Raw genomic sequence first — 21,832 nt, 5'->3', positions numbered from 1 at the left:
GACAAGCTGGTGTGCTGTAGGTTCACACCTTGGCTTGCCGCACACTGACCAGTCACGTATGGGGGTTTGAAGAGTCCGTTTCTAATGAGAAATGGTAATTACGCTGCAGAGCTCAAATGCTATTGCCTACACTGTGTTCTTCCTATACAACTTCTAGCGGCAGGGGCTGATCAGTTGTGTTCTGTCACACTGGGATATGGCAAGATGCCTTGAATTTCCTCTCTCCCCAGTGAACGTAGGTAACTAGCTGGATGGTGCATGGCTGAGTACTCGTGGCACTCACCTACTCTTTGGAAAGAACTGTGTGAGCTAGGAGACAAGGAGAGACTGGAAGTCACAACCCTGGAGAGACTTGTGAGCTGGCTCACAAGTCAGGAAAACTGGAGAACCACAATCCCTCCTACCTTGGCATAAGTAGCCAGAAGCTGCAGATATCGTAAAGAATTGTAGAGCTGGCAGGGCCCCTCTCTCTCAGCTGCTGTGACACTAACCACGAGCACTGTCAAGGCACGCAGCAGTGCAGTCCCACATCACCTGCCCACTAGTTCCTCACTCCCAATTCTCACCTACAAGATCTCGGGCCATCTCCTGATCCTCCTGCATTCGACACACCTCACTGAGCTGCAGCAGCGAGTCCACATGGTACGGGTTCATCTGGAGCAAAAGCTACATGCAGACAGGAGAAGTGGGCTGGGTTGGATTAAGTGTTTACATAACATGCTGCTTCTTTGTGCATGGGACCTTGGGAGTCACACACTGCGAGGGCGGCAGGATGGCAAACACTGTGCAGTGACTTGGGAACCAGAACGCTGGGAGAAGAGAGGCACTAGAAAATTAATCTTATGGAGGTGTCAGTGAGGCTCAGCTGGTCGCATGTCTGCCTCCGGGTTTGAAGGAAATGGGATCAGATCCCAGGCCATCACATGGCGCTCAGTGCTGATCCTACAGAGTAGGGTTGGGGTAGCCCCTTCAGACAGCACATAAGACCCATCTGTGGGAGATGCCACTCCGCTTTTCCTAGTGTTCTGCCCAATGTTCCCGCCTCGGTAGAAGGATGTGAATGGTCAAGGCTGCATGAATTATCGTTGGGTACGTAACGGCTGCAGCATTCACCTAGATTCCCCTTACACACACATTGTTTTGACCTCTCAGTGTTCTAGGTACTCACACGGCCCCAGTTTCCATAGTAACAGAGTGCCCAGTGTCAATCCAATGGGAGAAACTGCTCCTAGCACTAAAAATTTAAAAGGTTCTCCCATGAAATCCAGCTACTCCACTGCTGAGAACTGGAAAGTTTCACTACTAACAGGACCTACACAAATCATGTTTTTTCTATGGGATCAGGTTAGATGCGGTGCCTAAGATTCTGCAGGCATCACAAATGTCACAGACAAACAGAGATATTTTGGCATTATGAACCACCCCAGTCCTGTTAAATTTCACCTTGATTCAGCTGAAAGATGGAAGAGAAGAAAGTTGTAGGAAAGATACATACCGTCCAGACTCTACAACAGCACTGACCAATTGGGGGGGTGGAACATGCGCACTGCATGGGGGTGATGTGCACCACCGTGGAACCCCACTGTTACATGGCAGGCCAACGTGGCTCTGCACTGCTACACGGAAGACCCAGCTTTGACCCAGGCCCAGACTTCTTGCTCTCAAGTTGAGCACGCTTAGGGAGAAAGTGCCTTGCACCATTTAACAGTGATCCTGGGGGCTGGCTAATAAGCAGAGCTGTCAAGCTCAGGAGAACAGCAACTAGCACAAGAGGACAGGAAAGTGAAAGGGGATGGAAACAAGGATCCATTAGGGGATCAGAAAGAACCTTATTTATTGGACAGTGGCCCCTTTAAAAAAAGTCTCTTAAACGCACACGTGTGCTCATTTAGGGCAGGGCTTCCAGAGAAAGCATGTCTCAATTATACTGCATGAGGGCCCAGAAGAATTCCACTGTAAGCTTGTTACTGAGTGCTATAAATGGTGCCATCCGCTGTAATTGGCTTGGACACGCTCAATAATGCTTCAGTGCAGGGACTGTTCAACCAACATACCAGGGAAAGGGTACACTTTTTTTTCTTCCATGCAATTTAGTTTTTATAAACAAAGCGGTTGTTATTTTAGATGCTGCCCTAAAAGGTCACTTTCCCCTCTGTAGTATTTTTGACTTTCCCAGCTGAAGAGTGAAGACAATAGAGCTTTATTCGGGAGGTCTGGTCTCAATGGCTACCTAGAATGAATGCTCCATGCAGACCCATCTACTGTCTCAATCACAGGGCCTCAAATCTGCCCAGGGACATGCTGGCAACTTGCCAGGAGCCCTGGCACTCACCTCTTCTGCATGACACGGATCAGCGAGCAGCAGAGCTGAGGTCCAGGGAGATTACACATCTCACCAATTAATACTCCATCTTGAGCAGGGGATCTTGAGCCACATCCGGCCCTCGAGCTTCCAAAAGCAGCAGCATGTCCCCCCTCTGGCTCCTCCTACGCGTAGGGGCAGCCAGGGGGCTCCGCATCCTGCCCCCGCTCCAAGTGCCGCCCCCGCAGCTCCCATTCACCAGGAACTGCAACCAATGGGAGCTGCAGGGGTTTGGCTCGAAGACGGGGCAGTGTGCAGTGCCACCTGGCCATGTCTCCGCATAGGAGCTGGAGGGGGAGACATGCCGCTGCTTCCGGGAGCTGCTTGAGGTAAGTGCTGCCTGGAGCCTGCACCCCTGAGCCCCTCCTGTGCCCCAACCCCCTTCCCCAGCCCTAATCCCCCTCCTGCCCTCCCAACTCCTCAGTCCCAGCCTGGAGCACCCTCCTACACCCCAAACCCCTCATCCTCAGCCCCGTCCCCAAGCCCGCACCTCCAGCTGGAGCCCTCAGCCCCCCTCCCCCCCACCCAGAGCCCCCTCCCGCACCCTGAACTTATTTCTGGCCCCACCCCAGAGACCTTGCCCCCTCCTGCACCCCAACCCCAATTTTGTGAGCATTCATGGCCCGCCATGCAATTTCCATACCCAGATATGGCCCTCGGGCCAAAAGGTTTGCCCAGCCCGGTCGTGAGCCAAGCTGCTGGTGCACAGGAGATGACGTGCCCCAGCCTACAGTGCCTAGCAGCGTAGCTCAGTAGAATGAAGGCTGGGACTTTTAGCCACACACCCACAGTCAAGGTAATGGGGTGCAGGTGGCATCGTACAGTTCCGCCAGCTGCACCTGGCCTGGTGGCTATGCTCCGGGCATCCTTCTTTTATGACATACCACGATATTGTTTGGGTCCAGAGACTCCACTGCATCCAGGAACTTGAACTGCACTTGCTGGTACTCTCGATGGTGCTCAAACGTGAAGTGCTGGACTCCTCTTCTTGTCTCCAGCAGCCTCATGGCAATGCCTAGGGGTGCACATGGACAGCCATTGCTCCCTCAGGAAGAGAGAGGCAGCTTCTGCCAACCAGGAAGAATTAGCTTCTCACTGCCCGCGCAGAGCTGGTAGCACTGGGGTGAAGGAAGCCCATTCACATCACTGGGGCCACAACAGGACTGTTTTCAGACTAGCTATGCATTCAGAGCTCATCTAGGTGACTTCCCCCTTAGGGCAAATGCTTCCAAGTTCTCCCCCCGCCCCCCACTTCCAAAAACCCCAGCAGCAGGGCCCTCCCAGGCATGCCTCTGATCAGCCAGCAGGGTCATCCAAGGGAAGATACGTTCAAGGAAGGAAACAAACGTACCTTAGGACCTTTCAGAGGAGGAAAAATGTTCTGAAAAACACTAAGCTACAGCATGACACTTAAGAGCCCTCGGAAGCCTCTCTGCAGTGCAGTAAGGAGGGCATGCCCCAGCACGGACAAACAGCGCTGTCTGCTCTAGCAGGGAGGGGAGCCTGGCCTCGGCATGCTGCACTCTGCACACTAACCAGGCGCTAGTAACAGCCGTGTGGGCAAAACCAGGAAGTGGAGGCGTGTTCCAAACAGAGGGTTGGAACTCAGTGCTCCCATGGACTCGACAGAGAGACCGACGGCTCACCCGAGAGCCGGGAAGAACTTGCCTGTTTTGCTGTAGCGTGGCCAGGTGTCCTTGGGAGCAGTCAGCCACGTGCTGCGAACGTACTGACGCTGCCTCTGCCGTGGCCTGTGGGAAACAAACACTACATCATGGCTTCTACGTACAGGACACACGCTATGGAACAGGACCAAAGCTAAGTGTGGGGATCGGCAGCAGATGATAGCTCTCCAGTGCTTGGATTTGGGACAAAGAGATCCAACATCTCATCTCACTGCAGCACTAGGAAATTAATCAAATCCCTCCACGGTCTCCCCCTTGCCCTGGTGTTTTTTGCTGTAGTTTTATCAAGTTGAACATTCTCAGGTGTCCCTTCGAGGCTCTGCATGGCTGCACTCCAGCTTCCACCTACGCTTTGGCTTGTCAGCCTCTCCGCTCCATTGATTCCCTTCCCCAGCTCCCACTTTTTGCCAATTTCCCTCCTGCCCCTGGAACAGCTTCCCACTCCCAGTTCGCAGAGCCATCCCCTGACTGTCAGTCCAATCCAACCTTCTCTCCAGGACCCATGCCAGCGGGTCTCAAACTCTCTGGCTGGACTCACAAGACACAAGTGTACAGGTTTCAGAGTAGCAGCTGTATTACTCTATATCCGTAAAAAGAAAAGGAGGACTTGTGGCACCTTAGAGACTAACCAATTTATTTGAGCATAAGCTTTCGTGAGCTACAGCTCACTTAGATGTGTATAGGATCAGTGATTAGGAGGAGCTAAGAAACCCGGGCTACCTTTCCAGGAACACAGCCAATCCTCCGCACTTGGAAACGTTTCCCTCTTCCCTTGCACTAGTCACCTCCTCTCTGCCTTCAAATTCCTTCTTAATGAGCACCCTTCTTCCACAGAGCCTCTCAGAGATGATCTCTCCAGCTATCACCACCATCGCTTTGAACTTGCGTTCCTACTGTACTGCATGTGTCTCAGCCACAGTGCAAGCTCTTTGAAGCAAGGGGCATCAGCTTCTCATTTGCAGGAATGGTGCCCAACACATTGCAAATAAATAATGAGACCTGCACAAGTACAGCACATGCAGAGGAAACAGCTGGACAGCTTCCTTGGGTCTACAGCACACAAGTGTACCTGAGCCCAGCTGCAGGGACTGGGCCACTCTGACCCCACCCCGCAAAACTGCGGAGATTCTACAGCGGCAAGAACTGATAAAGAAAAATTAAAAGGAATAACAAGGAAAATGTGAGGGCCCCATAATGACACAGAACAGTGACCGTGCTTTCGCAGTGCAGGTAACAGTAACGGGAGGAGAGTCATGGAACAAAAGCAAGGATGTGGTGTGAATCTGGATGAAGTCTTGCCTTCTTCCACACAAACATCTAGTGCTTCACTTTTTAAAAAAAAATGATTATTTCTGCCTCCCTCAGGGTCACTCGTAAGTAAGTGAGGAGCCCTGGAAGAGGGGTATAAACAATATGCCTGTGGGCACTCTCTCTAGCCTGCCCGTCTAGAAGGGTTGGAGGTACAGTCTGTGGTACCACTAGAAATGGAGAGAGACTGATCCATGCTTTGAAAATATAGTTAATATTGCAACTCTGGTCTCACCTCTGATCGCCAAGAACGGCCCGAGCCCCAAAGTACCTCTTCAGCTCAGTCTCTGGATTCAAGTTTCTGGAAAATGTAAGATACAGGTGAGGAAAACCACCAAGAATTATTCCCAGAGCAAGCTTTTCTGAAGCGGCATTCACCCATTTTACCAATATTGAAGTCACCTGTTTTCAAACTCCTGCACTGATGCCCAGATCAGTGATCTGACACTCCAAAGCTAGGGACCCTGCGAGGATGTTTCAAGATTCAGATTCAACCAGTTTTTCTACAGGGAACATAGGTCACATTTCAAAGACTATGTTCAGTCATGGAATAATACTGCTGCCCTCTCTAGGGCAATTGGTGTAATTAGTCTAAACTTTAGACTAATTTAGACTCTAAAGCATCAACAGAGAACCCTCTGTTCAGGGCTGCTTTATGGATACTTATGCTTGATCCTAAATAGAAAAACATAGGACCCCAGTTTCCAAATTGTGTACACACTTTGGAATTAATTGCTGGAAACAGGAATCTATCAGACCTGGAGAACAAGTCCTCGATCCATATAGCAGATTCTGCATGGGCAAGCGACCCCACTGCCTGGAAGGGACACGTGACACAGCAGTGTATGCCCGAATCCAATCACGAATTCTATCACGTTGTGTATGTGGAAATGTTGGACACTAACTGCACCACCCTGGACACACCCAAAACCAACCCACTGTCCTGCGTTCCAGCCAGCTCCCGGCCCAGGAAAGGTGTGACACACCGGGCTGACAGACTAATACTAACAACCATTCAAGCTACAGTCTGGGGCCAACAACTTACCGTCTGTCCATGACCGGCCCCTCCCCATTTCTACACAGGGGGTCATGGGAGAGGGGCCAGCACCTGGTGGGTCTGTAGCTTCTCAGCCTGAGCACATGGCTCAGGGGGCCCTATTTAAGTGCAGGGTACTTCTGCTCTGCAGGGAGCGGACCTGCACCACACATAAGGACTTGCAGCAGACAGAGGTCTGAGAAACCTCAGACTCACAAGAAGGGTGAGCTCAGACCAGTGGAGAGGGCATCTTAGGACTTTCATTGTTTTCATAGCTCTGTCACTCAAGTGTCCTAAGGGTAAAGTCGCTGCAACTACAAAATTCCCTGGGTAAGCTTGGGTGCCATGCTTCTTCCAAGGGATTCAACTAGAAGTCCAGGGTGCCCACAGGTCGGGGGAACTCTGAAGGAGCGTGTCAGTGACTGGGGGGCTCAGCAGGTCTCAGACACTGGGTTCAGGGTCTAGAGAGGCTGAGTAGTAGCACCCCATGTCCCAAAGATGGGTGCCAGACAAGAGGTCGGAAGCTGGGAGCACGACCGATGGTCCCAGGACTAGAAACAGTGACTAGACTCTTCTGATCCACCTGGCTTGGAAGCACATGGGATCCAGTGATTGGACCCATCCACAACACGCTGGTGACTGTACAGTGGGGTATGGCCAGGATGAGACAGGACCCCTCTAATATCTGTGGCCATTTCGTTCCTCAGCGTTTTGTTGAGATCAGCGGATGAGCCAGTTTGGTGGTGGTCACACGTGGACAAGTTCACTGCTGGTTCTATTAGCTCTGTGGGGCCACGATGGTACCATACAGACCCCTGCAGAGGATGGACCATGCTCTGCTTGGCACTGAGGCTATGTCTACACTGCACTTTCATCAGTAAAACTTTTGTTGATCAGGGACATGAAAAAAACCACCCAACTGACTGACAAAAGCTTTACCAACGAAAAGCGCCGGTGTGGACAAAGCTACTGCCCCGTGCTGGGGATGGTTTTATTTTGTCATGGGAGAGCTCTCTCCTGCCGACAAAGGGTGGCTACACTGCATGCCTTACAACAGCAAGGCTTTAGTGGCACAGCTGTGCCACTGTAAGCCGCGTGGTGTAGACATAGCCTGACTGTTGTTGGAATGAGGAAGATTATAACCTGTCTGGATGCAGCTGCAAGGTATAAATCAGCTGCCCAGTTTAATTTGGTTGTGGTGCTTTACCCTGCCAGGTTGCGGCAGCTCTTCAGAGGTGCCTCTGTACTGGGATGAGGAACACCAAAAGCATTACCAATAACTCAGCCTTTCGACTGAAGCAACAGGTGGTCAGATTATGAGCTGCCCTCAGTTACCAATGCTGCAGCACCTTTTCAGCATGGTGCCAACTCAAAGCCAGAGAGAGCACTTTACAGCAAGACTCCCAAAGCTCCCTTGGGACAGGAGTTCCCTACATGCTCAAAGACCTCAGAGCAATGAGCAAAGAAAGCCCCCTCAGAAAGCAGGAGGGAGACGGGCAGTGATGCACATTACCTGTGCTCTACGTAGAGCAGAGGCCGACTGTCTGCGATTACACCACTCTTGGTGTCATACGACAGCCCACTGGAATCCTCCATTTTCTCCAGAATGCTGTCAATGTCTTCCAGGTCATCGTCTTCCTTAAGGCACCATGCAAAGACATCACAACCATTAAAGAATCGGTCTCACCCCAGCTCGCAACAGATCACTCCTGACTTTCTGTCTGAAGTCCCATTCTGGGCTGGCTGCTCCTCCCCACTTGCCTTGCTGTTCGTCCATTACACGATGACTCAGGCTATTCTCTCCATCCTTAGCCTTTAACTCAAGACTGGCTGTGGTGCTAAAGGAAGCACTAACTCAGTCACAAGTTATTGGGTTCAGTGCAGGAGTCACTGGGGGAGATTCTCTGGCCTGTGCTAGGCAGGTCAGACTGGATGATCAGAAGGGTCCCTTCTGGCCTTAGCGTCTACAAGTTTGAGTTTGTACTTTTTTTAACCCTTGGCTGTGCCCTCCCTGGTGATTTTATTTCCATGTTCTATGTTTGTTTGATTTAGATTAGAACCTCTTGGGTGCTGCAACTATACGAGTTCTTTAAAACTCGAAAGCACCATGAAAAGTTACAGTGCTATGTAAATACTGACTACTAACAACAGTCAGCCACCAGTGCCTGCTTCAGATAGGAACACCGTCCTCTTCCCTGAAGTACTGCATACTACACAGATCACTGCTGCTATGCAGGGGGCGAGTGCCCAGGCCTGGCAAGGCAAGAGGACAGCACACCAGTGTTGCTCTCAAGTGAGCCCTCTTGCCAGGGACTGGAACACTGGCAGCTAGAGAGAGCAGTGTCTAGCCCTGCCTAGCAGGAAGAGTCACTGTTACGCAGGGCCTGGGAGGATATGGGAAAGAAAAAAGGGAAGGGCACAAAAGCAAGATCCCAGAGGACCCCCCCACACCACAAAAGTCATTAAGATGAAAGATGCTGGTTTGACGGTTCCTGCTTTAATAACTTGCAGCTGAGCTCTAGGGACACGAATGCAGGCTATGAAACACGAATCACAGCCTCCAAATAAATAAGTGCAACACACTACGTAGCACTTTCTGTGTATGGATCTCAAAGCACTTCACAAATGTGGGCGAGCGCTCCCAGGGGTCTCCTGAGCCTGGAGAGAAGGAAGGGGGTGGGGCTAAATCCCAGATCTGATACAGACATACCGGAGTCTCACCGGCTGCAGTTCTCTTGTTCTTCCGTTTCTTTTTTTTCTTCCGTGGCTTGTTAGTTGATACAGGCTACGGAGAGAAATGCAACAGGCGCCAGTGAGTGCATGGGAGGGAGGCAGCAAGGAAGGTGGAGGTGGCATTTCCAACAGGAACACAGACTGCCATGGGCTCGGCCTAGGAAAGAGCCGGTTCTGTCACACTTGAAACGGGGAACAAGATTAGGGAAGGGTGAGGGCAAGAGGTCACAAAATGCATCAACCATCAATTCTCAGCCTTAAGGGGTTAAACCATATTCTCATACCAGTGTCTGGGTATGATTATTCAATACAAGATCAAGCAAGGAACAATCAGGTTTCTTCAGGATTGGAGGGAGTTGTTTTAACCTCCCTTTGCTCCCCCAAGTCTCAGTGGTAATTAACATTTCTTTTGTTTATTCTTTCCTTTTACAGGGGTATCTCAAAAATCACTCATTACCATAGAAACATAAAGCTGCCTGAAAACATCACAGGTGATATGGGCTCTCCACTCTGTCTAGGTACAACTACTTAGACCCTAGTCTTATCCAACAAGGCAGGCAGGCGTACTCTTTTCCCAGGGCACAAAGAGCTAAAACTCATTCTCAGGAGTATTGGCTCCACACAGATATTGTATCTGGAGATGTATCCACAGCTTAGGCAGCGCTCCAGAACCACCACCTCTGAAATATCACGTAGTTTTTGTAATTTGGAACTAACTTAACTAACTTGCCCCTTCTCTTATGAGCTTCCTCCACAGCATACAACAGTGAAGCTGCTTTCCATCTTCGACCCTGACAATCCCCCTCACTTTTCTTAATCTAAGACCAAAACCAAAAAACTCCAACAAAGCACTACTGTCAAGCCCCCCAAAACCCAGTATTTAACCTGCATTCCCTTGTACCTGTTTGAAATCTTCATGTAATTCTGCATATGTGCATCTTCAAAGCAAATGCATCAGTGTACTTTGTTAAGACAACAGACCTGTCCTTGTAAGCAACCCAACAATTAATTCAAGTGTCCAATGGAGGGGAAAAAGGACAATAATTTCTATTTCAAGCTACCAGTGATTTTTTTCCCCTTCCATACATTTTGCATGAATTTAGTCCTCATGCAAATATAGGACTAGTAAGAATGGCCCAAGCCACTTACCTCAGATAACTGCTACAGTAACTTTCTCTTCACAGCTAATCACCATGTCCTGATCCAGGTATTCCACTACCCTCCCAACAGACTGCTCTACCCGGGCACCTCACTCCCATAGAATCATAGAATATCAGGGTTGGAAGGGACCTCAGGAAGTCATCTAGTCCAACCCCCTGCTCAAAAGCAGGACCAATCCCCAATTAAATCATCCCAGCCAGGGCTTTGTCAAGCCTGACCTTAAAAATATCTAAGGAAGGAGATTCCACCACCTCCCTAGGCAACGCATTGCAGAGTTTCACCACCCTCCTAGTGAAAAAGTTTTTCCTAATATCCAACCTAAACCTCCCCCACTGCAACTTGAGACCATTACTCCTTGTCCTGTCCTCTTCCACCACTGAGAATAGTCTAGAACCATCCTCTCTGGAACCACCTCTCAGGTAGTTGAAAGCAGCTATCAAATCCCCCCTCATTCTTCTCTTCTGCAGACTAAACAATCCCAGTTCCCTCAGCCTCTCCTCATAAGTCATGTGTTCCAGTCCCTTAATCATTTTTGTTGCCCTTCGCTGGACTCTTTCCAATTTATCCACATCCTTCTTGTAGTGTGGGGCCCAAAACTGGACACAGTACTCCAGATGAGGCCTCACCAATGTCGAATAGAGGGGGACGATCACGTCCCTCGATCTGCTGGCTATGCCCCTACTTATACATCCCAAAATGCCATTGGCCTTCTTGGCAACAAGGGCACACTGCTGACTCATATCCAGCTTCTCGTCCACTGTCACCCCTAGGTCCTTTTCCGCAGAACTGCTGCCTAGCCATTCGGTCCCTAGTCTGTAGCGGTGCATTGGGTTCTTCTGTCCTAAGTGCAGGACCCTGCACTTATCCTTATTGAACCTCATCAGATTTCTTTTGGCCCAATCCTCCAATTTGTCTAGGTCCCTCTGTATCCTATCCCTGCCCTCCAGCGTATCTACCACTCCTCCCAGTTTAGTATCATCCGCAAATTTGCTGAGAGTGCAATCCACACCATCCTCCAGATCACTTATGAAGATATTGAACAAAACCGGCCCCAGGACCGACCCCTGGGGCACTCCACTTGACACCGGCTGCCAACTAGACGTGGAGCCATTGATCACTACCGGTTGAGCCCGACAATCTAGCCAACTTTCTACCCACCTTATAGTACATTCATCCAGCCCGTACTTCTTTAACTTGCTGACAAGAATACTGTGGGAGACCGTCTCAAAAGCTTTGCTAAAGTCAAGATACAATACATCCACTGCTTTCCCTTCATCCACAGAACCAGTAATCTCATCATAGAAGGCGATTAGATTAGTCAGGCATGACCTTCCCTTGGTGAATCCATGCTGACTGTTCCTGATCACTTTCCTCTCGTGTAAGTGCTTCAGGATTGATTCTTTGAGGACCTGCTCCATGATTTTTCCGGGGACTGAAGTGAGGCTGACTGGCCTGTAGTTCCCAGGATCCTCCTTCTTCCCTTTTTTAAAGATTGGCACTACATTAGCTTTTTTCCAGTCATCCGGGACTTCCCCCGTTCGCCACGAGTTTTCAGAGATAACGGCCAATGGCTCTGCAATCACAGCCGCCAGTTCCTTTAGCACTCTCGGATGCAACTCGTCCGGCCCCATGGACTTGTGCACGTCCAGCTTTTCTAAATAGTCCCTAACCACCTCTTTCTCCACAGAGGGCTGGCCATCTATTCCCCATGTTGTGATGCCCAGCGCAGCAGTCTGGGAGTTGACCTTGTTAGTGAAGACAGAGGCAAAAAAAGCATTGAGTACATTAGCTTTTTCCACATCCTCTGTCACTAGGTTGCCTCCCTCATTCATTAAGGGGCCCACACTTTCCTTGGCTTTCTTCTTGTTGCCAACATACCTGAAGAAACCCTTCTTGTTACTCTTGACATCTCTCGCTAGCTACAGCTCCAGGTGCGATTTGGCCCTCCTGATTTCATTCCTACATGCCCGAGCAATATTTTTATACTCTTCCCTGGTCATATGTCCAAGCTTCCACTTCTTGTAAGCTTCTTTTTTATGTTTAAGATCCTCTAGGATTTCACCGTTAAGCCAAGCTGGTCGCCTGCCATATTTACTATTCTTTCGACACATCGGGATGGTTTGTCCCTGTAACCTCAACAGGGATTCCTTGAAATACAGCCAGCTCTCCTGGACTCCTTTCCCCTTCATGTTAGTCCCCCAGGGGATCCTACCCATCCGTTCCCTGAGGGAGTTGAAGTCTGCTTTCCTGAAGTTCAGGGTCCGTATCCTGCTGCTTACCTTTCTTCCCTGTGTCAGGATCCTGAACTCGACCAACTCATGGTCACTGCCTCCCAGATTCCCATCCACTTTTGCTTCCCCTACTAATTCTTTCCGGTTTGTGAACAGCAGATCAAGAAAAGCTCCCCCCCTTGTTGGCTCCTCTAGCACTTGCACCAGGAAATTGTCCCCTACGCTTTCCAAAAACTTCCTGGATTGTCTATGCACCGCTATATTGCTCTCCCAGCAGATATCAGGAAAATTAAAGTCACCCATGAGAACCAGGGCATGCGATCTAGTAGCTTCCATGAGCTGCCGGAAGAAAGCCTCATCCACCTCATCCCCCTGGTCTGGTGGTCTATAGCAGACTCCCACCACTACATCACTCTTGTTGCTCACACTTCTAAACTTAATCCAGAGACACTCAGGTTTTTCTTCAGTTTCGTACTGGAGCTCTGAGCAGTCATACTGCTCCTTTACATACAGTGCTACTCCCCCACCTTTTCTGCCCTGCCTGTCCTTCCTGAACAGTTTATATCCATCCATGACAGTACTCCAGTCATGTGAGTTATCCCACCAAGTCTCTGTTATTCCAATCACGTCATAATTCCTTGACATCACCAGGACCTCCAGTTCTCCCTGCTTGTTTCCAAGGCTTTGTGCATTCGTATATAAGCACTTGAGATAACCTGCTGATCGCCCCTCATTCTCAGTATGAGGCAGGAGCCCTCCCCTCACAGACATTCCTGCCTGTGCTTCCTCCCGGTATCCCGCTTTCCCACTTACCTCAGGGCTTTGGTCTCCTTCCCCCGGTGAACCTAGTTTAAAGCCCTCCTCACTAGGTTAGCCAGCCTGCTCACAAAGATGCTCTTCCCTCTCTTCATAAGGTGGAGCCCGTCTCTGCCTAGCACTCCTCCTTCATGTAACACCATCCCATGGTCAAAGAATCCAAAGACTTCTCTCCGACACCACCTGCGTAGCCATTCATTGACTTCCATGATTCGACGGTCCCTACCCAGGCCTTTTCCTTCCACGGGGAGGATGGACGAGAACACCACTTGCGAGAGGATGGACGAGAACACCACTTGCCTTTTCCTTCCACGGGGAGGATGGACGAGAACCCAACACAGCTACGCCCTGCTGTTCCAACCCTAGGCCTCACACTGTCAGTCAGGCCAAGGCATGCAGTGCTTTGGGGAGGTGGACAAATGGCATCTCAGTTGAAACCAGTCAATTTCACTTATTTGAATTCTGGTCCCCAGAGGTCACAGACTGATGCACTAACCCAGTAAGGCAAGGAGCTACCGATGCCAGTATGAAGAGGGAGTAAGAACTCTCTTCATAATTATGACCAATCCCTAGCGGGTGTGGATATTGAACATTCCCAAGTACCTGCAGTTTGGTCACTGTCTGGTCCTGTTGAGTCTCTTCTCCAGCTCTCTGTCCATCGCTCTCTGGCTCTCCAGTTTCAGCTTCTTCATTGTTCCCTGTGCCATCTTGCTCGTTCAGTCTGGACTCTGCCCTCTCCTCTTTGGATCCTGGATCATCCTCCAATTCTTCATTGGTTATCTGTGCAGACAGGGGTACAAGGTTCAGGAATCTGGGGACAACAGAGGGATGGATACTTGGCTGAGTCTGCATTGCCTTGGTTCCCACCAGCACAAAGCTGCACACCAGGAGCACAGATCTGTATTTTACTCACATCTACAGAAAGAGAAAAACGCTGCCAACGTGACAGGAGCAGAAGCTAAATTTGGCCATTTGGTAGAAGCCTACAAGAAACTTGACAGGAGTTTGGCTGCTGGTGTCCAGAGATCAGAGCCTGTCATGCTCACCAAGGCTGTCTCTTTGCTCCCTGTCTGCCCATCCATCTGTTCTCTCTTGTCTCATCTAGGAGCCATGGAGGCCTGGACCAGAACTGGGGCTCCCAGGCGATACCACAATACAAATGAGAGGAGAGAAGCGGGGCTCAGCCTGGATGGCTGTATGCCCACCGGGGTGGGGAGGAGATAGTGGGCACCCAGCTGCAAGTCCAGGCTGGTACCTGGAACGGGGGCACCGCTCACTTGTCCCGAGTGAACATGGGCGAGCCAGGGGCGGGCAGGGCCCGCAGCAGCAGCTCTCACAGCCCGGACCCCTGACTCGCTCACTGCCAGAGGGATGGGGGGGATCCGGCCACCCGGCCCATCCCCTGCCAGCAAAGGGCCGAGGAGCCCCGCTGGGGCAACCGAGAGCTGGGGATAGCCATGGAGCAGGGGCTGGAGAGCCCGGCCTCCATTACGCCCCCTCCCCTCACAGTGGGGCAGCTCCGCATTACAGCCCGCCGGGGCGGGGGGCACTGCTAGGACCCCCCCACAGCACTTCCACCCCCACCCCCGGTCCTTCCACCGCCCCCACCCCCGCCCCTTCCACCCCCCCCTCGGTCCTTCCACCGCCCCCACCCCCGCCCCTTCCACCCTCCCTCGGTCCTTCCACCGCCCCCACCCCCGCCCCTTCCACCCCCACCCCTGGTCCTTCCACCGCTCCCGCCCCCGCCCCTTCCACCCGCCCCTCGGTCCTTCCACCGCTCTCACCCCCGCCCCTTCCACCCCCCTCTCGGTCCTTCCACCGCTCCCACCCCCGGCACTTCCACCCCCCCCCCCGGTCCTTCCACCGCCCCCACCCCTTCCATCCCCTCCCTCGGTCCTTCCACCGCCCCCGCCCCCGCCCCCCCTCGGTCCTTCCACCCCCCCTCGGTCCTTCCACCGCCCCCCCCCGGCACTTCCACCGGCCCGGCCCGGCCCCTCACCAGCTCGTACAGGTTGCTGACCCCGCCCCGCTCCGGCCCCCTCCTGCCGCGGCTCGGCTCCTCCCCCGCCCCCTCGGGGCCCAGCCGCAGCCCCCCCGGCTCCAGGGGCTCCTGGCCCCGCTGCTCCCCGCGCAGCCTCCGCAGGGCCCGCCGCGACATGGAGCCGGCCTCGGCCCCCCTCCGCTGCGCCTGCGCGACAGGCGACGAGCGCGGCTCCGCGGCCGAACGGAACAGAGGCCCTGCGCGCATGCGCTGCTCTCCGTTCCGCCCCCTGTTTCACGCTCCGCCCTCAGGCTTGAGCGGCGTGAGATAAATTGCGGCGGGAGCGAGCCGCGTCCCACGCGCTCCCTAGAGGTAGCCGCGGACAGAGCGGCTCTCGGGGAGACGCGCGCCCCTGCGGCTCCCCATTCGCATCGCAACAGGCGCTCCCTCGCCCCTGCTGAGCTCTGGGGCCGGCCACAACGGGCCCCTCCCTGGCCAGGGACACAGGCTGCCTAGGAGTTCCCCATCTGCCCCTGGACCCAGCTCTGCCCTGTGGGGAGGGGGCTGCAGCGTGCGGGGCAGGAAGAGGCGCCACAGGGCACTGCTGCCCCTCTGCCAACCCAGGTGTTGTGTCAGGAAAGAGAGACAAGGAATGGGCACAATCTTGGCATCGTGTGCTGTGTGCTGCCAGGCCTGGTCTGCCCGAGGTAGCTTCATGCACTTCATGCCATGCTGGCTAAGTGCCCGTCTGCCAGAAGGAATTTAAATCCACCATGACTCCCGGCTCCTCCAGGAGTGTGACGGAGAGAATCAGCCACTTGTCTGGTTCGTGCTGATAAGTAAAGCAACCCAGGGCGTTTCAGGGCAGGAGGTGACTGCTGCGGAAGCCATGCAGCCAGACCCTCCCCGCGTCTCTGTTCAAGTAAGTGGTTCTGGGCAGGGACTATTGTTTCCAGGTACAGCACCTCTAACACAGTGGGCCTTAGGCACTACCATAAAGACATGATTATGGTAATAATGTGCTCTTCTCTTATTGCATCATTCCCATGCCCCTCCCCGCCACTGACATCAGCTGGGGCACTGGGTGATCATGCATCCCAGAGCCATGTCTGTCTGTTTACACATATGTTAATGAGACATGCTAGGGGTGAGAGACACTGGCAAATGGAGGCTCACACTGATACTGCACCCGCTGCTCCTGCTCTGAAGAAAGAGGCCTTCCTGCTGCTGGGCTGTCACCCAGGTGCCTTTCTCCAGCGCTGAAATTCATACACACACAAACAACAGTGCCAGGTCCGGGGCACCAGCCAGCCCTGGTATGGAAAGCCTGTCCCCACCTTTGAGCTCACCATCTCGACAGGAGACAGCCATCCGCAGCAGGAACAAAGCAATCCAGGAGGTCTGGAAAAGCCCCTTGCTGGGGTCCAGGACCCACCGGGCTGACTGAACCAGTAACCACTGCAGGGCACTCACTCTGCAAGCCGAAGGCTCCCGCACAAGGTGGCAAACTCAGCCGTAGCGTAAACAAGTGCAGCTCTCTTATGGCTGAATTTGGACTGAGATCTTTTTTAGACGGTGAGTTCTATGGGGCAGGGCTGTGTCCCTGCATGTGTCTGTGTAGAGCCAGCACAATGGGGCCCCAACCCTGACTGCGGCCTCTGGCTGGCACTCCAACATGAACACTTGAATACATATGAAACTTGAATAAGAATTTAGGGACAAGGTGCTGAAAAAGTTCCTGGGGAAAAGCGCCCACCTTCCTCTTCTCAATACAAGCTGAGCGCGGGCTGGCCCAGCAACCTTGCTGCCCTGGACGCCTAGTGCAGGCTCCTTTCCTCACAATTTCCTCTCCACCAATTTCAGTAGCTCTCTGGGGCTTGGTGCAGCTACTCCTCCTCAGGACATTCTGTGCCAAAAAAATTCAAATTCTGCGCTCAATATTTTAAAATTCTGCAAGTTTTATTTGTCAATAAATAAATGTAGAGGCTCCAGCACGGCAGGGGGAGCACAGGCCACTGATTTGCTGAAGGTGGAAGATCACCCTGCGGCCTCCCCACTCCCAGGACACAGACTTAGCCGTGAACTGGCACCTGACCCTGACACAGCACAAGGCCTGGGCTTGCCCCAGAAACACCCTGGGGCAGGCAGCTCAGCCAGACAGGGTCTAAGTGTGGAGGGGCTCAGTGTGGGGGGATCCAGGTGTGGGGAGATAGGGTTTTGTGTGGGACAATCTGAGTGCAGGCAGCTAAGTGGGGGGTCTAGGTGTGGGGGGATCTGGATGCACAGAGGCTTGTTGGGGGTGGGTTCCAGGTGAAGGACCAATGGGACTCTGCAGGGGCTTCCAGGTGAAGGTGGTTGGGGCTCAGTGGAGGGGTCTGGGTGTGGGGGGCTCAGGGTGGTGCAGGGGGTGGGGCATCAGTGTGGGGGTTTGAGTGTAGGGAGCTTAGTTGGGGGTGGTCTGGGTGCAGGGGTGGGGGTCCGGAGGCAGGGGATCTGGGTGCAGGAGTGGTCCAGATGCAGGGGTTGAGGTTCAGTGAGGTGGGGTTCGGGTATGGAGGTTCTGAATGTACCCGGTGAGGCTTGGCAGCAGTGTCTCAGTATGGGAGGTCCGGCTGCACAGGAGTTGGATGGATGGGGGAGCAGTTTCCCATACAGTGACCCCTTCCCCCACAGTTGAGGAGCGATGGGGGCAGGAAGCAGGGGAGGATGCTGAGCTTTCTGCAGCTGCGGGAGGTTTCTGGGGTTGGGTCTGACACAGCTCCAGACACTCCTTGCAGGGGAAGAGGAAGTCCTGTCCTCTCCTGCCTCCAGCCCAGTCGGCATTAGCAGCTGATCCCAGCTCAGGGTAGGAGCCACTGGCTGGGGTGTCCCCAGCCCCATGATGATTTACCTCTACGCCGGCTGCTCCGGATGCCTGAAACAATGTACCTGCTCTGCCAGGAGTGGTGCATGACTGCTCTTGCAGCTTCCCTGTCAGAAAGTCATTTTTCTGCAGGAAAGCAAAGAAATCTGCGGGGGATATTAATTCTGCGCACACGCAGTGGCACAAAATTCCCCCAGGAGTAAGCTACAGCGCTGTCTGGGTCAGCTTCCATCCACCCATAGCTACCCCACCAGCTTTCCCACTTGCCCAGCACAGGAATCAGTATGTGCTGACAAAGCATTACGAAACAGCCACTGCAGCTCAAAATAGGGATTTATTAGTATGGGAGCAACCGTATGTACAAGAGCAACCATGCCAGTCCAGGTGCACGTTATTTACAATATACATTTCTTCTGTACAGGATGGGCTGTGTACAAAACATTGGCCGATGGCTCAGCCATGGGCAGGACATGCGGGCAGGGTCACCCCCATTCACGCGCACCTGTCAACCCTGACACGCGCAGGAGGATGCGTTTGTGCATTGTCGTTCTTATGTGTTAGCAAAAGGTGGTCGAGTCAAACCAGGGAGAAGCGAGCGGGGCGGCACCAATGCAGGCTAACCTCACAAACCAGCGCCCATGGGCAGCGGAGGACCACGGGTTTTTGCTAGGATGGCATCTTCAGTGTGGAGAGGGGCTGCTAGGTCGTGGAGTCTGCAGGAGCATTCCCCCTTGCTTCCCCTTCACACGTTATGCAGTTTCCCAGGGAAGATGCACCTTCCCCCAAATGCTGCCAGTTCCCATCCAGGCCTGGTTTGCCAAAGCTCAGTCACTTCATGCTGCATGCAGAGATCCACTGGCAATTATTTACTTGATTTATGAGCACGAGCCAGTTGCCTGTCTGAAGCCTGATCTACGTTGCAAAGTTTTGCGGCAGCTATGTTGGTTAGGAGTGTGAAAACTCACTCTCCCACCTAACATCGCTAGGCTGGCTAACGCCCCAGTGGAGAGACCGTCATACCAGCAAAAGGGGGCTTTTGGCCAGCACAGCTATTTGGTTTGTGGAACTGGTATAAACTATACCACCAAAGCACTCATTTCAGCTGCATCCCCAACAGAAGGGTTTGCCAGTATAACCAGCAAACCTTTTCTAGTGTGGACAAGGCCTGAATGTCTAACTGGCCACCTGCAGGCACGAAACCCAATCTGTCCATGTAGTCAGACTGTGAAAGTGCAAAGTAGGCACTGGTGGCCTGGGCCCGGGGTTTCTGAGCTACTGAAAATCAGGTCCCGCCCCTGGACTTGTTTGGGCACATTGGGCATGTGTAGTTTGTATTACCCTGTGTCACAGGACACAACACACACCCAAGGGGCGGTACACAAAGGGCTAGTGGCACATTGTGGAATAGTCCCTTTAGTTACACGGCTTGGGTGCTTTACCTGGACCACAGCATCTGGGCAGGCACAGTCTGTAGGGAGACAGTGCACCCAGTACACTGGACACCCGCTCTCTGGGGAACCCTGCTACAGGAGCATGATTTTGTTTGCCCCAGTTCCCCATGCCTCTCTTGGCCCTGGGCAGGGAGGAGGGCATGGTGTCCCTCAGACCTCCATAAGCCAGGCTACTTTGTACAAAGGATGCTGTAGACAAATACATTCTGTGAGCACATTTAAACAGCAGCCGTGGCTGGTGACCCAGCCAGGCCTCCTCAGTACAGGCCTCGATGGTGAAGCAGCAGACGATGAAGCTTAGAGGAGGCCAGCTGGACTCCTCGGGGCTCCAGGCACTTGCTTCTTGGCCGGGGGGATGTTGAGCCACATCTGGGTGCACTAAGATGGGAGAGAGCATGGACCTGTGACTGGTCAGGCCTTTCTCAAGGGCTTCCCTTTTGTTCTGTGACTAGTCTGGTTCAGGGCCCAGACCACGTAACCCAAATCAGCCTTGGAAAGGCCAGGAGATGCCTGGAGCCAGAGGAGTGGGGCTGGCAGAGTCTTTGGCAATCTCCTCTACCTCCAGTGAAGCAGGCTGGGCAGGAACCTTTGCTCCTCATCGCTGGGCTCTTTATTCAGAGAGCGGTGGCCAGCCGGGCTCTTCCCGGGATGGAGAAAGGGCCAATGGTGAGACCCAGGGACTGTCGGGCACCACATTGGCTACCACGACAGCCCTGCCAGCTGGCTACTCCCCCAGAGATGATCCGGGGGTGGGGGCATGTGAGATTTAGCATGCTAGGCTTCTGGCTAACGCACCCCCAGAGGGGCTGGAGCCAGTCTTTAGGGACAGTGCAGTGCGGCCCGGCTAGCTTACCGCCCCCAGCTCACGCCAGCACGTGTAACAAGGAGCAGCGGCAGAGCATGCTGAGCTCCGTTACGCTCGGGCTGTTGGTACTGGACTGTGCTCGGGGTGGCCTGGGCAAGACACCTCCCTTCTCTGTGCGTCTGTTCTGTCTTCGCCCCTGTGCTTGGGGACGGCGCTGGCCTGGCTCCCTGGGCTGCTGCAGAGCCCCGCTCCGTATTATTACCGGTAACTGCAGAGCGCTGGCGGGGGCCGGGGATGCTTCACAGGCAGCAGGGGCATGGCCGGCTTCATTCGAAGCAAGCAGCAGCCCTGTGGGCTCTGCATGACCACGCGGCCAGCCTTGCCCTGGCTGCCTGCAGCTGCTCTCCCCTGCTGCTGCACGGGGTCACTCACCGGCACGGCGCAGCCACCCGCACTGGGAACAGGACAAACAGCCCAGCCCTTCCCGGAGCGAGCCCCTTGGGGAAAGGCCCCGGTGCCACGCGCAGCCTTGCGGCACAGAGAGAAATATATACTCACAGCCGAGTGTCTGACTAAATACGGCCAGCGCCGGCTTCACGGCCAGTGGCACAGCAGGTGGGCGGCACCCCAGGGACAAGTGTCGGGGGGAGTCGTGTTAGTCTGTACCCACAAAAACAACAAGGAGTCCGGTGGCACCTGGAAGACTAACAGATTTATTGGGGCATAAGCTTTTGTGGGTAAAGCACCACTTCTTCAGCTTATGCCCCAATAAATCTGTTAGTCTTCCAGGTGCCACCGGACTCCTTGTTACCCCAGGGACAGGGGCCCTGACAGGCAGCCAGAGCGAGGTTGCAGGGAGGAGGGCAGCGAAGGGAAGGGAGCAGTGGGGACAGGCAGACACTGGAGATCCCCATGATCCCGGCTCAATGACTGAGTTAGAAAGGAGCTGTGCAAAGCCTCTGCTTTCAGTAATGCGCAGGGGGTCTCCCCATGGGGAGCAGAGGGCCCCAGTCTGCTCCTCGGGGCAGGGCCATGCGCTGCCCTCACTGAACCTCAAAGGCTCAACACCCCCTCTGGCTGCCCAGGACAGGTGCTCAGGCCATCACAAGCACTATGCCCTGGACTCAAACATAGGGCCTAAGACCCAGCCAGGGCTTCTAGCCAGCCCAGCTCTGCCAGATGTGTTTGGTGGGAATTGAGCCCTGGGGGCCTCCCAGCCCAGGCAGCCCTTGACACCAAGGGACGAGCTGGAGGGGAAAGGTGCCGGGCTGGGTGGGCAGAGGAGGGGGTCTACAGCCTCTGTCCCTGATCCCAATGGCAGGGGTTTGGCCACGTGGCAGAACCAGCACGTTGCCTCATGCTAGCCACAGCACACACTGGCCCAGGAGCCTCAGCCCAAG

At 53.6% G+C, this 21,832-nt stretch overlaps 1 protein-coding gene across 2 annotated transcripts in view; it reads right to left on the bottom strand.

Annotated features, from left to right (window-relative positions):
• Nucleotides 1–15,505, bottom strand: part of TCF25 (TCF25 ribosome quality control complex subunit) — a 28,024-nt gene extending 12,519 nt beyond the window's left edge. The window contains exons 1-8 of one of the 2 annotated variants that reach the window (XM_077831484.1): nt 15,332–15,505; nt 13,936–14,112; nt 9,102–9,176; nt 7,905–8,029; nt 5,591–5,656; nt 4,031–4,113; nt 3,247–3,377; nt 567–666 (exon numbers count right to left, since the gene is read on the bottom strand). In XM_077831484.1, coding sequence (XP_077687610.1) covers nt 567–666; nt 3,247–3,377; nt 4,031–4,113; nt 5,591–5,656; nt 7,905–8,029; nt 9,102–9,176; nt 13,936–14,112; nt 15,332–15,490 — 916 coding nt within the window. In that variant the 5' untranslated portion in view covers nt 15,491–15,505. Of the gene's footprint in view, nt 1–566; nt 667–3,246; nt 3,378–4,030; nt 4,114–5,590; nt 5,657–7,904; nt 8,030–9,101; nt 9,177–13,935; nt 14,113–14,378; nt 14,430–15,331 lie in introns of those variants that run through there. The other variant, XM_077831485.1, reaches the window with a different exon arrangement.
• Between the last annotated feature and the right edge of the window lie 6,327 nt (nt 15,506–21,832).

Source organism: Eretmochelys imbricata, chromosome 12 (assembly GCF_965152235.1).
Source record: "Eretmochelys imbricata isolate rEreImb1 chromosome 12, rEreImb1.hap1, whole genome shotgun sequence".
Classification (NCBI taxonomy): Eukaryota; Metazoa; Chordata; order Testudines; family Cheloniidae; genus Eretmochelys; species Eretmochelys imbricata.
Note: the sequence above shows the minus strand (reverse complement) of the source record. Positions and strands in the feature narration are given on the sequence as shown.